Source organism: Apis cerana, linkage group LG6 (assembly GCF_029169275.1).
Source record: "Apis cerana isolate GH-2021 linkage group LG6, AcerK_1.0, whole genome shotgun sequence".
In the NCBI taxonomy this organism is placed as follows: domain Eukaryota; kingdom Metazoa; phylum Arthropoda; class Insecta; order Hymenoptera; family Apidae; genus Apis; species Apis cerana.
This window is the reverse complement of record NC_083857.1, coordinates 11,770,574-11,786,314: the sequence shown is the minus strand read 5'-3', so window position 1 is coordinate 11,786,314 and position 15,741 is coordinate 11,770,574. Positions and strand designations below refer to the sequence as shown.

Sequence of the window (15,741 nt, the reverse complement as noted above, 5' to 3'; positions counted from 1 at the left end):
GCATACGTTTCCGGACATTCGTATTAAAAAGAGGAAAAGTAGAGGAATAGACAGAGAAGTAGAGAAATATAAATCATAACGAAAAAGGAAGTGAGAAAAATTCGATGATTGAACGAAAAGAACGAAGAAGAAACGATGAAGGGAAGGATGAGAGAAAGAGAGAGAGAGAGAGAGAGATCGAGTAAAGGATCAAGCTATAAATTCCACCCATGATGCATGCCACAAGCAAAAACAAAAGTAAGAAGCTACGATGAATCGGGGGAATCAGCGACGCATACTACTCACCATTCTTTATCTTTGTCGTGTCCGTGATGAAGGAAGCTAGTTGCATCTGCTCTTGCCAGCTCGGCTTATGAAGGCTATCCGTGTCACTGCCTGTAGCGTTTCCACCGACTGGATTAGCGAGGGTTAAGGATGGAGGGGGCACGGGGGTACTGCGGTTCAGATTTCTCAAATAATCAGGAGGGAAATTTTCCAACTCGTCACCGGCGCTGCCGTAACTACGCAACGTATCTAAATTATTTAGCGCCACAGCTGCAGAGTTACCGTATGCGGCCGGCTCGTTGTTCGAGCTTGGAGTGTAGGAAGCGGGTCTAGGAGGGCATTGGGGAGGTTCTCTCTGCAAAAAAGAATCACACGAAAAACCTTAAACTCAATGCACGCATCACTCGCAAGGGAAGGGAATACTAGCTGATGACGGCAAATTAAGAAAAAAAACGGCGTTAAAGAAATAAATAAGTAAAATGACAAATTGTCTATCACTGGCGTTACGATCAATCGAAATATAATAATCAAAAGCATGCAAAAAATTATTCGTTTTTAAAATGCTGGCAAATCAAAGAAGTAACACGTAACGAATATGCGTTATACCTGTATCACTTCCAAGTTGCTCAATTTTGAGCTACGTTTGAACTCGTGTTCGTGAGGCCGTGCCGAGTTCAACACGATTTGTTTCCTGGTCTCGTTGTTGATATTGTTCGCTCGTGCTCTCGTCCGTTTCATTCTGATTCGACGGAAGGTGAGGAATATGATGATCAGAAATACGTTCAGTACCACTGCGATACCAATCCACATCAGCTGCTCCCACGTGATGTTAAAATGGCTAGATATGATCGGCGTGGAATATGCCGGGTTGCCACAATTTAGTCCTGTCATATTGGGAGGACAGATACATCTGTACGTTCCTATTTCATTCACGCAAGTACCTCCGTTCGTGCATGGATTAGCGTCGCATTCATTTATATCCGTCTCGCAACGATCGCCCATGAATCCTTGACATTTGCATATAGGTCCATTATTTCCTTCCTCGCATACTCCACCGTGGATACAAGGATTTGGACTACAATATCTCCCGAATTCGCAACGTTTTCCGCTTAAGCTTGGCCCAACACAGTCACAAGTAAAGTCACCTCCTTCCGGCACGATTTTGCAACGGCCGCCATAGAGACAGGGCGAGGATGCGCAGGGATCGGTATCGATTTCGCAAGCATGTCCTTTAAATCTGGTGTGGCATTGGCATTCGTAATTGTCGCCACCAGAATCCTTGCATGTACCACCATTTTGACAAGGTTGTGAGCCGCAAATTCCTGGGGACACGAGAACTGTAGCAGCGTCGCAACTAAATTCGACATTTGCAAAGCGTTTTAAAACAGCAACGCTACTTGCTCCACTCATGTGCAGTGGCACCGATACTCTGGCGATTCTGACATCATCCATGCACCCTATGAAACCACGTTGAACATCTTCAAAGCCCAGAATCGATGGATGCTGTCTAACTTCGGCGCCCAGATATAGATCATCCGATTGAAGATTTAGAATATCGTTTATACCGGGCGCTGATCCGTGAGCCACGTGTTTTCCATCTACAGTTAGCTTAGCGCTGTTACTTTCTCGTTCTAATTGGATTTCGTGCCATTGTCTGTCGCTCACGTATACGCTGCTCACGCGAACCAAACCTTCTCCACTACCCAGATCGAACCTGTATTGTACGACTCCATTCATAACTTCTAAAATATTGTAATCAACCTTGCCAGCCGCGTACATTAAATTTCCAGTTAATTGTACCGTTCTGATTCGTAAAGATAAGCTAAGACGATCCTCGATGGTCTGTCTGATGTGGGCTTTGTCGATTCTGTAACGAGCGTAACTCTTGCCACTGAATGATATTGGATTCCGTGGAATGTAACAAGATTCGTCGTGGCACTTTGAGATGTCAATATCACAGGTTTGTCCAGCGAAGCCTTCCGGACATTGGCAGAAATATCCTTGAACAGAAGAATCAGGAATGCAAACTTTAAACATGGGACAAGGATCTCTAGCACATTCGTTCACGACCAGTTCGCAATGATTGCCGGCATATCCTTCTTTACAACTACATTCCATCTTGTGTTTGTGACGTGGCGAAACGAAACTCATCACATCAGTAGCTACAGGCGTTATTTGTGTAACATCGAGAACAACTTTGTCTTGACAATCTCCATAAACGCAGTATTCTTTGTTGCATTTAAATCTGACGATTTCTTCCACTACCAATTTCGTCGATTCCTCCAGTTCTTCGATACGCTGATTCAATGCTTCCCGTATACTTTCAGAAGCGTAAAATCCTAAAGGTGTAGAACTTTTCTTTACTGCGAATAAAAGATCCAGATCATTGTGTACGGTTTGTCGAATAGTGCGAGATTTAATTAAATTTATTTCATCGGTGGAAGGTTGAACGCTTATAATAACGACGTCTTTTAACCTACAATTCATCGCGTTTCGTACAGTCTTGATAAATCCTTTACGATGGCTTAATATGAAATTTTCCGGGCTAACCTCTCTGAATCTTACGATTACAGAATTCTCCAACATTTTATCGGTTATTAAATCGACGTTTACTTTTACTATAGAATGGGTGCTAAATTTTCCATCTGTTACACTGACATTTACTTTGTATTCGCCGACATCGAGTCGTGGAAGAGCTACCAAAGTGCCATCGATTTTGTCAATTTGGAAAAGATCGTTTGGAATAGGAGACGATGGATTCAAATTGTACGAAAGCGTGTCATATTGATCCTGATCCGTTGCATGAACTTTTCCAATAATTCCACCAGGATATTCATCCATGTACGAATTAATAACCACTTCTAGGGGCGTAATTACCGGAGGATATTGAGATTCCTCGATTACTTTGATCAACACCCAAGCATCGGAATATAAAGGTGGACTTCCATTGTCGAAGACGCGTATATGCAGCATATATTTATCCTTCACTCTATTGTTGAATTTAGTCGCAGTTCGCAATGTTCCATCCTGTTCCAATCTGAACGCGTCACCCTCATTTCCAGATCGAAAATCAAAAGTATATGGGGCGGCATTTGGCTCGATATCTGCGTCTGTGACCACGAATTGTAATACAGTGTGACCCAAGGGCTTGTCTTCTTGTACTACTGCGGTATAATTTGAAAGGGAGAACAGCGGCGAGTTGTCATTTGCATCTAGAACCTCGATGTTTACCATTACGAAGCTGGAAAGTACGGGTATACCGCTATCGCGGGCGTGAACCTCTAGCACGTAATTACCAATCTGGAATCATGAAATATTACATTGTAGATTACATTGCAAATGCATATATATAATGAAATAGTAATAAATGCATAATGAAATAGTGCATATGATTTATACTGACTTCCTCGCGATCCAACGGAGCGGCGACGATAATTTGTCCTGTTTTCTGATCGATCGAGAATTGCTTTTGCCTGTCACCTCGTTCTATATAATAAGATACATTTCCGTTTTCTTCGCTATCCAAGTCATTTGCGAATACCTGATACGTTAATTATAACATAGAATTAGAGTTGTACATTAGTCATTTGAAATAATGTATAGAATTTAATTTTTAAAAAATATCACACGCTATAATATAAAACTTCGCTTGCCTGTATAACTTTCTCTCCAATCTTTGCGTCCTCCCTTATAGAAGCTCTGTACGAAACTTCACTGAATATCGGCGCGTTATCGTTGCTATCAATCACAGTAATATTCACAGTGGCATGATTACTCAAAGGCGGAATTCCTCCATCCACAGCCTGAATAGTCAAAAAATAATCTCTTGCACGCTCAAAATCCAATTGTTCCGCAATTATAATGACACCGGTACGCGCATCGATTTGGAATTTTTTGTGTTCATTCCCGCCAACGATTGAGTAATAAACATCGGCATTAACCCCGGTATCTTTAGACGTTGCGAGAACTCTTGCCACTTCCGTGCCAACCGCATAGATTTCAGGAACTTTAGAGAAGTAAATCTTGGACGCAAATTCTGGTGGATTATCATTGATATCTTGAACGTTGACGATTAACGAAGTCATGCTCATCAATTGAGGAGTTCCTTGATCCAATGCCTGGATAGTCACGTTATACATCGCCTTCGTTTCTCTGTCCAATGGTTTGCCGAGCGTAACGATGCCGCTGTCCGTTGCGATGAGAAAATGGCCATCGGCGGAATCGATAAACTCGTATCTGATCTTGCGATTAATGCCGATATCATCATCCGTGGCATGCACTTTTGTTACCAAAGTACCAACTTCTACATCTTCCGGCAGTGTTGCACTGTATGTTTGCATGGTGAATTTAGGCGCGTTGTCGTTCAAATCCGAGATCAGAATTTCTAACTGAGATGAACATTCCCAAGATGGTTTGTCTCTATCCTGCACATGAGCCGTGAGTGAATACTTCGCTTGAGTTTCTCGATCCAACTGACCAATCGTCTTCAACACGCCTGTCTCCTTGTCCAATGAGAACTTGTCGTTGTTGTCGCCGGTTAAATAGAAACGCAGTTTGGCGTTCGGTTCGTCATCGTAATCAGTGGCGAGCACAGTTAATACGTAAGTGCCTGGATGAGAACCCTCGGATAGAATTTCTCTATAACGATACCTCAGACAATATGGCGGATTGTCGTTCACATCGAGTATCTGTACCGTTACTCGTGTTTTGAAAACGTATTTACCATCGGTGCCGACTATTTCGAGTTCATAACGATCGATCGTTTCCCGATCCAGAGATTTTGCCACGTACACCTCGCCAGTCGATCTAATCTGAAACTGGGATCTCGGATCACCGGATGTTATATAGAATTCTATAGGCGTGTTCACGTCCGAATCCTTGTCGACGGTGATCAACTTGACCACGACTGTTCCTGGTAGTGCGTCTTCGTTTACAGTTGCTTCGTAACGATCATCTACGAACGCGGGAGGATTGTCGTTATAGTCTTTTAGTTTGACGTGCACAGAAGTTCTTGCGAAATGCTTTGGATTTCCATTGTCGGTGGCGACTACCTAAACACGGTGAAGATTTATATTTAATAATTAAATTTTATAAACAATATATAAAATTAAAACATATGGAATAATGAAAATTATACAAGAAAAAGAATTAAAAGGAAAAAAAGAAAATTTGAATTATTAATAAATTATCAAAAATTTATTTTATTAAATATTCAAATGTAGTTAATTTTTAATTGAACGTACTTGAAATTTATATTCGGGCTGTTTTTCCTTATCAAGTTGAACCAATGTCGATATCCAGCCAGTATATGCATCCACCGTGAATACATTCGCTAATTCGCCTATATCCGAGCCGAAAGAATATCGAACTTCTCCATTGCTACCTAAATCATCATCGTGCGCGATAATTTTCAAAATCGATGTTCCTTCCTCCACGTTCTCCGCCACGCTGATACCATAAGGATTGCTTTCGAATTTAGGAGCGTGATCATTTTCATCTAACACTTGAAGCGATATTTCTGCAAGAGCTGTCAATGGAGGACTGGAATCCGTTTCGGCGAGAACTCCGATCAAGTGATTGTCCTTGTTCTCTCGGTCCAAAGGTTTGATTAAAGTAATTTGTCCATAACCATCAATCATGAAATACGGGGAATCTTCGTCTCCAGAAACTATTCTATAAGTGACCGTGCTATTGGTTACGATTTTGAGCCTGGTTATTGGTGTACCGACAGGAGATGCTTCAGATATGAAGAATTTGTCCTCTTTTCGTTCAAATAGAGGTGGAATATCTTGTGGACCCATTATATAGATGCTGAGAGGAACATCAGCGTGATGAGTTGTAGCTCCACCTTTGTCTTCGGCACGAATAAAGAGCTCAAATAACTGATTTTCTAGAATGTTAAAAAGAAGAAAGAAAAATTAAGTATAATAAAATATTTTGATTTAAATATTACATAATACTACTATATATATTAATGGTATTAAATTTCAACATCTATAATAATACAGAACTTATAAATTAACTTCTTACCCCACGATATCGCACTTTTCTGCAGGAACAAAGCTCCAGTATTAGGATTTATTCCAAATAATGCCTTAGCTTCCGAAGTCTGTGGTTCATAGATCGAGTAAACGATCCTCGCAGCGTCGTCCTCATCAGCATCCTTAGCCTTCACTTTCAAGAATGACGTATTTATGGTCAAATTCCCATGGATACTAGCTTTATATTCCCTCAGAAGGAACACGGGTGAATTGTCGTTCTCATCCCCAACTTTAACCCTAACCATCACGAAACCTGACTTACCACCTCCATCGGTAGCCATCACAGGTATTTCATACAATTTCTGCTCTTCCCGATTCAATTTCTTCCTAGTTACAATCTCTCCTGTCAATCTATTTATATCGAAAATCTCTTTCATAAGTTCAGAAGGTATGCTGTATATGACCGTTCCATATTCTCCGAAGTCATCGTCAGTGGCTATCACGCTGGTGACCAATCTACCAGGCAACTGATTCTCGAATACCGTTACTTCGACCACCGGATTGGGAAACTTAGGATTGTGTCTGTTGGCAGGTAGTATCTCGATCTTGACACGTGCGAAGCTCGTATAGACATTATCGGTGACAGAGACATTTAGCATGCTCAACTTTTTTTCTCCAAAGTTCTGCATGTTGATCAGCGAAATAATGCCGGTTGATTGATCGATGTTGTACGTTTGTTGCTCGTTGCCGCCGACTATCGTGTACGTTAGTTTCTCGTCAACGTAGTCCGGATCACTGGCGGATACCACGGTCACGAATTGACCCCGTTCCGCGTGTTCGGACAGTGAGCAGGTGTACGAGGGTTGCTCGAACTTGGGTGGGTTGTCGTTCATATCGATCACCGTCACCCAAACGTGGGCAGTGCTCGAAAGACTCGGTACGCCGCGATCTATGGCTATTACGGTGAAGTGATGAGACTCGTGGGCTTCGTGATCCAGAGATCTCTTCAAAAAGATCACACCTTCTTCCGGGTCTATGTGAAACAGATCCGTGCTGTTTTCCGTGTCGTTTTGAATCGCATAGCGTACTTGCTGATTTATGTCTAAATGGAAAGGGGGGAATTAATGATTTCCTTGTGTTGGAATATTTGGAATATTTCTAATACATCATTATAGATTAATAAAATCTATAATGATTAATGGAAAGTTAAAATTCTATTTAATTAATCGAAATTATATATCAATTTTATTCACTGTTTTCAATAATAAATTATTTAGATAAAATCATTTTATTAGATAAAATTATTAGATAAAAACGAGAAACACGAGTTTCTATTCATCCTTTTCTCGTTTCTTTTTCATTCTCGTACAATCATGTAACAAGCTCAAGGTATATTTCATCGCGATAATCCGACTTTGATATCCGCTAAGAGCATCCTTCACAATAATTACAATAACATTAATCTTGCTGCAACAAGAGTGTCTCTCGTTATTTATGAGCATAGCCAGAGAGCTAGAATCTCTACTTCCTTAATTCAGTAATTCAAAATTTAAACAGAGTTTCGTGAAGAATTCGATTCCAATTTCTTTAATTCGTATTCAAATATATCTTACTGTATTTAAGATTAATCAAATTGGTAGAAATAATGAACATTAATTCTTATATAACTTAATATTTTATATATTAATGAGAATGCAAAACAATCTATGTTAGATTTAATAAAAGTTTAGAATAGAAAATGATATAAATGAAAAAATTTTAATTGATCATATAAATTAATAAAATTGAATTATTGCAAGATTTTAATTTTTTCAATCTGTTATAAATAAGGATAAGAGAAAATTTCAAATAGAAAATCAATATCAAAATTAACATCAAGAAATTACACGTATCATTCTTCAACTTAACAAACTTTTTAGGATGAAAACAAGATTTATACGAAGAAGAAAGATTGAAAGGACGTAACAGGATTTCTACTACGTTGGAGCCGGACTTAATAACCACTTACCCGTGTCGTTATCTCTGGAGCTGACTCTCAACACGGAAGTGCCGAACGGCGCTGCCTCGGATACCGAGATGTTGTACGAGTCTTGAGTGAATTCGGGCGGGCAATCGTTCACGTCCAGTACCAGAATGCTAACGAGCACCTCCGCGTAGACGCCTGATACGCTGTCCGTCGCGCGGACGGTCAGTTCGTACTGTTTCTTCTGCTCGTAATCCAACTCGTCCACCACGTAGATTACACCTGATTTATCGAAGAGAAGATTGTAGACCCAAAAGCATTCTATGCAGCGGTAGCGTCCACAAAGCCGAGAAACTTTTCCTTTATGTTCGTGATGCTGAATAATAGCGTGGAGGATTCGTGTGTCTGTCTAATTTGTGTCGCGTGTATTTTTTTAGATTTTTTTCGTATACACTTCTTTCTATCCTCTCTATTTTATTATACTTTTTTCCCGGACGAACGTGTCGATGTGCTACATCTTTTGAATTCTTTGTTATGATGTACGTGTATATAATAAGAAAAATAATAATAGTAACAATCGTTAAATTTAATTTAATTTTAATACAAAGGATTAATCTAATCTCTGTGAAATTTTTCTTTATTTCTTTTTAAAATTATCGAGATGCAACAAAGTTTTTTAATTGTTTACAAAATAGTTACAAAAAAAAAAATTATTGGAATTGAATGAGAAGACTAAACTTTGCATAAGATTTCTTATCTATTTATTTTTTTAAATCATTAAAGTTAGATATAATATTATTATTTATTATTTATATATCATAAAAAAAGATTTAAAGGAAGTCTCATTTAAATCTATTTAGAGATTGCACATCGACAGGTTGACTTTTTCCTTTTGGAGAGTAGCATGAAAAGCAGCATAGTTTATCGATGCTTAAACTTAATGCAGATATCATTAATAGAATTTAATGAGGTGTAGAGATGCGGTTCTCATTGTCTTTTTTTTTTTCCCAGTAATGATGACTCGGATAATTGAAGGAGTTGCTCGGTTTCGCGGACACCAAGAAGAGACACTGAATGCAAGTCACGTGGTAAACACGTTTATACAAGACGGTTGGATACCGTGAATGAATTTGCGGATGCTACCAGAAATGTCTGCACCTTTGAACATGTTGTGCAACTTAACAGGTTGACTCCATTCATTTGATTGATCTTTTTCTTTGGAATATTATGGAAAAAAATTATGTGAGATTATTTCTTGAGATCTCCATATATAATATTTTTAATAGGATTGAAATATTAATTATTTAGAAAATTTTTTAGAAATTTTTTTATCACATAAATATTTTTAAACAAAAAAAAATTTGTAGATCATTTTCCATTCTTAATAATAAAACTTTAGTATTTAATGTAGATTATAAATTTTTTATTATTATCAGTATATCTTATATTTTTATTATTCCAATTGTGAAAAATATCAAACATCTCACAATTTTTTAAAAATATCTTTTTCAAATCAATTATTTTACCAATCTTCAGGAAGATAATTTTTAATTTCAATACTTCAGTAAGAATTCTAATTAAAAAATATCGAAGTAAGATCAGAAAATGTTGCAAAACGAAGGAAACGCAATTTTGCAAGCAGGATAGAACTCCGTTATTTCTTGATCGATCTCGAGAAGTGAATAAGCGAATATTTCGTCACGTATCGCAGTCAACCTGTTACAAACGAGTTGCCTGTTCCCTTTCTCGCCATACACATTGTAGCTCGTTTAAGGTACAAGCACCGTATCTTTTTTCGATTCTGCACGCGACGTAAGGTGCAGGCACGCCATGCGAAAAAATAAGAGTAAAAGCCGCGAGAATCACGGTGCTTATAAGTAAAAAAAATAAAAAAAAAAAATCAGAAAAAAGGAACTAGGTAGAGAAAAAGTAGTGTACCGATGTTAAGCTCAGCATCTAGACGCGATCTAGATTATACAGTGGCTGCAAAAAGTATTTGCACATATTAAGTGCATTAAACTACCTTATTTTCCAAATAAAATACTTTTTCCTCGTTTTTCATTTCCATACTATCAAATTTTTACAATTATAATGAAAATATTATTAAATTATACGTCTGGAGCAGGAGTTCATTCCTGAATTTTTTTATTTTTAAAATTTTTTTAAAGTATAAGAATAATAAAAAAAGAAATAGTCGAATAATAAACAATCTATATTGTCCATGAAAAATGAGAAACATACAGATATTTGTCTACAGTAAATATAACTATATAGCGAGTATAATAGTGTGCAAATACTTTTTGCAGCGACTACATGTCACCGCGAGGAGTGTGGTCTTCGTTAACCACGTTGACCACGTATTGACGTTTAAAAGCAATAATGTGCTCCAAACCCGTTTTTCACGCGGCTTCGTTGCTTCTATATATGAGATAATAGGACCGGTTGGATGGGAGACGGTGAGTAAAAGTAAGTGCAAAAATGTACGATCAAAAGCGATCTTCTTTTACTTTGGGAAAGGGGATTAACATGCCACGTTGAGCCTTACTTTTTCTTGGATTTAATCTTTTTTTTTTTTTTCTTTTTGTTTTTTATACAGAATCGTGCATAGTCATTGACAAGCAGTTAGTTGTCGTGAAAAATGACGGACATCGTGCACGAGCCGTGCAATTATGGAAGCTGTGTATGGCGGACGAAAGCCTCGACCGCCCAAGCGGTCGATTCCGATTTATATTTCGTATAATTTGATTTAACTGATTCTGGTAAGAACTCTTCGTATCTTTGATAATTTTTAGATAAAGTATTACGATAATACAAGTATATTTTAAATTTAAAAAATATGGCGATTAAAAAATTTTCAAACATTTTTCAGAAATTATTACTCAATGATTCAAGAATGATATATAATTTAATACAATAGAAATACATATGTTTATCATTTACAATTAAATATCTATACCGACGATTTTCTTGCTATCGGCTTGAATTCGACAATCGATATCTCGCGTGAAATCCGGATCGTTATTCTAATTTACTCTTTGACGTGATGCACAGGATTGATATTAATCCAATAGATAACCGACAGGATGTGGATTTATCGCGAGAATCGGATCCTTTTCGTGCATGAAAATCATCATAGAAAGAGAGAGAAAAAAAAAGAGAGAAAGAGAGCAGTGCAGTAGCGTGATACAGTGCAACACAGCAGACCGATAGAACTAGTATTTTTTATACTCACAAGGACCATTGTTACTGTCGGGGGCTGCGAAACAGGGAGATACAACAACACTTTAATTTCTAGTTTAATCAGATAAGCATTCGTAAAGAATAAATTATAAGGGAGGGATTGGTAAAGAGAGGAGAATTAATTGATTAAAATAAATAAATAAATAAATAAATAAATAAACTACTACAAATAAATATAAATAAATAGTAATAATAGCGGAACGTACGTAAATTTGAATTATCGTGGGGCGGAATTAAATTGAGATATAAATATAATTATTTATGATTAATTCACGTATACGACAACAAATTAACCGTATAATTGTAACTGCAGCTTGTGTTACGTGCGATACATTCCAACATCCCCAATTTGCTACTGTTGTCTCACCACTACACCGTGACTTGATTAGAATTTAGTCACCGAATACCATGTATACAGCGGAGCCAACGCGTCATTCGTTAAAGTGGAAAGCGCGGTTGTTTGTGTATCGAGGTTATCGAGATAAATCATTTATATTTAACCCTTTCATTGCTGTTGCCGTTTTCACAAGTGGAAACGATTTTCTTCGTCGTGTCATTATATACACATATAAAATTGATAAATTGTTACGATAAAAAAAATAGAAACGACAAATCGCCTTACAGCCATAAACGATTTAAAAATTATCGTTACAAAAGATACGTATCTTAAGTAAATTATTTCGCGTTGTTGGATCGATTATCGCTGTAAACTGTGAGAGAGAAACTCGGTCTCGTCAGTAGAACATTTCCAGTAATGAAAAGGTCGAAAGTTATTATTATTATTATTATTATTATGTGTCCCACAGCCGAGTTGGAATGAGAATCCTCAGGAGACGTTTCATTCGGGACTGGGGATTTAGGACGCAACGTATTCCGTATTTCGCTATTCGTTTCGAATGTAACACACGTTCGCCGCTGTCGTGACGTAATTGGAAAAAAAAAATATTTCTCGTGAAAAAAAAAAAGATAAAACAACTATCGAGAGAAATCTCACTCGTGAAACGCGTATGTACATATCTACGATTCGACTGTATCGTATCTTGCATGGAACGATGAAAAAAATGAAAAAAAAATAAAAAAAAAAAGAGAAAAAAGGAAGAAGAAGAAAGAAGACTAACGTGAGAGAAAGAGAGAGAGAAAGAGAGAATCGAAAACGTGGCAGTTTTTTAAATCTTAACGTGCGTGTTGTCGAAAGATACATTGTTTGTGTTGCAACTTCATCGTTCCGTGCCTGGTCGCTGCGCGTTTAATTCAATCTTCGTTTCATTGTTCATCCACGGTTTTTTTTTTTTTTTTTTTTTGAAAAACTGTTCTGCCATGCGACTAACGAAAGCTCGCTCACCTGTGTTGAAATCCAGAGCGAATTCCTCGAAATCGTTCCCTTTTGTTATACTGTATATCAACTTGCGATTCAACGGCGACTCGGCCTGTATAGACAAAGTTAGAGGCGAATGTATCTCAATACTTTCCAGCACGCTGTCCGTGTAAAATTGCTTGTCAAACACTGGCATCGATCGATCTATCACCTTTACGTTCACCGGCACCTCGATAGAGCACGGTGTAATGCCTGGAATCAAGTTTAAACCGTGTCGAATGCTGTTTAAACTTTGATCAAAATGTAAATTCTGAAAATTGCCCGTCTACCTCCATCGTATGCGGCAATAGTGAGTTGATATTCGCGATTGTGACCCTCCAGATTCTGTTTCAGAGATATCTCGCCCGTTTTTCTGCACACCTTGAACAACTCTCCGTGGCCCTTCTTCAGCTCGTACCTAACTTCTCCGTTGTCGCCGCTGTCCATGTCTATTGCATGCACCTGGGAACCGATCGAGCAACAGCTTTGAAGAACTTAAACATTATAATTTGTGGAATACAATTAAGCCACTCGATATAATCGGATAAACCAGTTTATCATATCTCCTCCGACCAGTTAACTATTCCTAATTCCTACGGTCGATCCTTTGACCGTACTAATCCATTTACCTTGGTAATAATGTCGCCCTTCTGCGCCTCCACAGACACGACGGCGTAATAGGGCAAGTTAACAAACATTGGACAGTTGTCGTTGATGTCCAATATAGTGACGTTCACGATCACGTGCGCCACCCTCGGCTTCTCCCTGCCCGGCATCTGACTCCTCGCCTCCACTATCAATTCGTAATGGTCGCAAACCTCCCGATCGAATCTAATCCCGGTGGTTCGGATCGCGCCGGACGTGGATCCAATTACAAACATGTCGGTCGGGTTCAGAATGCTGAAGACAATGTGCTCGTTCAACGCGCTCCCCAAAACGTTCACGACCGCGACAGTGGTGATTCGAGTCGAGTTCTCCGGTATGGTGCCCTCGTAGACGTCCTTCTGGAACATCAGCCCAGAGTTCTCCGACTTCTCCACGATCACGTTCACCTGGCACACGCTCGAGTACTTTCCGTCCGACACGCGGACCCGTAACAGATAGCTTTTCTTCATGCGTTCCGGGTTATACACGGTGATCACACCGGTTTGGGAGTCTATGTCGAACGTGTGCGCCTTGTTCCCATCGATGATGTCGTATCTGAAAATAGGGATATTTAGAATCGAAGAAACGATTTTCTAATTCAACCGGGATCGATATTCAAATTTTATATATCGGGCAAAAATCTCAGTGGAATAATTATTTTATTCTCGAATTAAAGCATGTAATAGAAATACCTGAGCGGGACGCCTTCAGAACTGTCTGGATCGACGGCGCTGACTCGGACCACGGCGACATTCTTGTACGTGGGTAACAGCACGGTGGTGTTGTAGTCGTTTTCGAGGAACTTGGGCGGACAATCGTTCACGTCCGTGACGAGGATCATCACTTTGGCAGTGGTCTCGGAGGACAGTTTCGGTTTCCCCAGATCGGAGACTTTCACGTGGAAGGTGAACTTAGGAACGGTCTCGTGATCCAGAACCATTACCGTCCTAATTGCGCCCGTGCTCGAGTCTATGTGGAAGTATTTTCGCGGCAAGTCCTCCACTATGTCGTAATTCAAAAGGGCGTTCAGCTCGGAGTCGGCGTCCTCCGCCTTTATGACCAATGGCGTGCTCGTGTTGGTGAGCACCAAGGAGCCTATGGTGGCGCCCTCGCTTATCTCCCCGCTGTACACGGCTTGCAGGAATCTTGGCGCGTTGTCGTTTCGATCCAGAACGTGGACGATCACGTTGCAATGCGCCTTCGCGCTGGCCATGTTGGTCGCGGCTATCGTCAAGTTGTAAAATTTCGTCTTCTCGTAATCCAGCTCGTTCTTGATCACTATGACGCCCGTGCTCGGATTTACGAAGAACGTGTCGTCCTTGTTCCCCTGAACGATCTCGAACTGCAAGGAGGACGTGCTCCTTGCTTCCACGTGCTTCACGTAAGTGCCCACCTGTTGATTCTCGTAAATTTCGGCCGATAATTCTTTTTGGATGAATCTAGGTGGCGCATTGTCGGCCATGGTTACCATCACGTGTACAGGCACCGTATTGGCCAACGCCGGGGAACCGTGGTCCGTGGCCTTTACCAACAATATGTACTCCGAGGAGGCGCTCAGATCTAATTCTCGGGCTACTCGAATCACGCCCAGATTCGGATCTATCGTGAACATGTTACCCACGTTCCCAGAAGTAATCGAATAAGTGATCTTGGCATTGTCTCCTTTGTCCCTGTCTATGGCGTACACTTGGACCACGGCAGCGCCGATGGGAGACGTCTCGTACACCTTTCCCTGGATGATCTCGCTAATGAACTCCGGGGCATGATCATTGTGATCGTGTACCGTTACTATAACTCTGGCGTAGTTTCGTTTCGCCGGTGTCCCCTGATCTTTAACCATCACGGTGAGTACGTGCTCCTCGATCGCCTCTCGATCGAGGACCTCGTTCAACGTAACGGCACCCGTCACCGAATCTACGTGGAAGATCTCCAACGAGGCTTGATTCTGGGCTGCGTGAAGGCTGTAGAACACTTTCTTGTCCTCGTCCTCGTCGGTCGCGTGCAGCTGAAGGATCCTCTCCCCTTTTTCCACGTTCTCCGAGATGTCCACGCGATAAACACTCTCGGTGAATTCAGGCCTGTGATCGTTGATGTCGATCACGTTGACCAGAAGTTGGGTCACGGCAGATTCCACGCTGTCCGTCACGCGGATCGTCAGGTTGTAAAAGTTTTGCGTTTCCCAATCGAGTTTCTTCGCGAGCAGCACGTTTCCGTTGTCTCGGCCGATGAAGAACTCGTCCCTTTTGTCGCCGTCTGGAAAATTCCACGTTTTTCTCGTTTCATCATAAAAAAAG

The 15,741-nt window shown here is 40.0% G+C and overlaps 1 protein-coding gene and 1 long non-coding RNA gene across 5 annotated transcripts in view; one reads left to right on the top strand and one right to left on the bottom strand.

The window, feature by feature from the left end:
- Positions 1 to 15,741, bottom strand: part of LOC107994067 (fat-like cadherin-related tumor suppressor homolog) — a 466,334-nt gene that overhangs the window by 4,364 nt on the left and 446,229 nt on the right. For both annotated transcript variants that reach the window (XM_062076345.1, XM_062076347.1), the window contains 12 exons: positions 14,140 to 15,700; positions 13,432 to 14,002; positions 13,093 to 13,264; positions 12,791 to 13,015; positions 11,441 to 11,464; positions 8,254 to 8,490; positions 6,295 to 7,347; positions 5,508 to 6,154; positions 3,918 to 5,315; positions 3,668 to 3,805; positions 871 to 3,564; positions 286 to 619 (listed from right to left, as the gene is read on the bottom strand). In XM_062076345.1, coding sequence (XP_061932329.1) covers positions 286 to 619; positions 871 to 3,564; positions 3,668 to 3,805; positions 3,918 to 5,315; positions 5,508 to 6,154; positions 6,295 to 7,347; positions 8,254 to 8,490; positions 11,441 to 11,464; positions 12,791 to 13,015; positions 13,093 to 13,264; positions 13,432 to 14,002; positions 14,140 to 15,700 — 9,054 coding nt within the window. The remainder of the gene's footprint in view (positions 1 to 285; positions 620 to 870; positions 3,565 to 3,667; positions 3,806 to 3,917; positions 5,316 to 5,507; positions 6,155 to 6,294; positions 7,348 to 8,253; positions 8,491 to 11,440; positions 11,465 to 12,790; positions 13,016 to 13,092; positions 13,265 to 13,431; positions 14,003 to 14,139; positions 15,701 to 15,741) is intronic.
- LOC133666265 (uncharacterized) lies at positions 6,450 to 11,948 on the top strand. Of its 3 annotated transcripts, XR_009830196.1 has the most exons (5): positions 6,450 to 6,591; positions 6,691 to 6,837; positions 8,165 to 10,674; positions 10,805 to 10,967; positions 11,078 to 11,948. It is a non-coding gene; the product is annotated as an uncharacterized LOC133666265 (long non-coding RNA). The 3 variants fall into 3 exon arrangements; XR_009830198.1 differs by having other exon boundaries at positions 8,165 to 10,967; positions 11,260 to 11,948; XR_009830197.1 differs by having other exon boundaries at positions 8,165 to 10,967.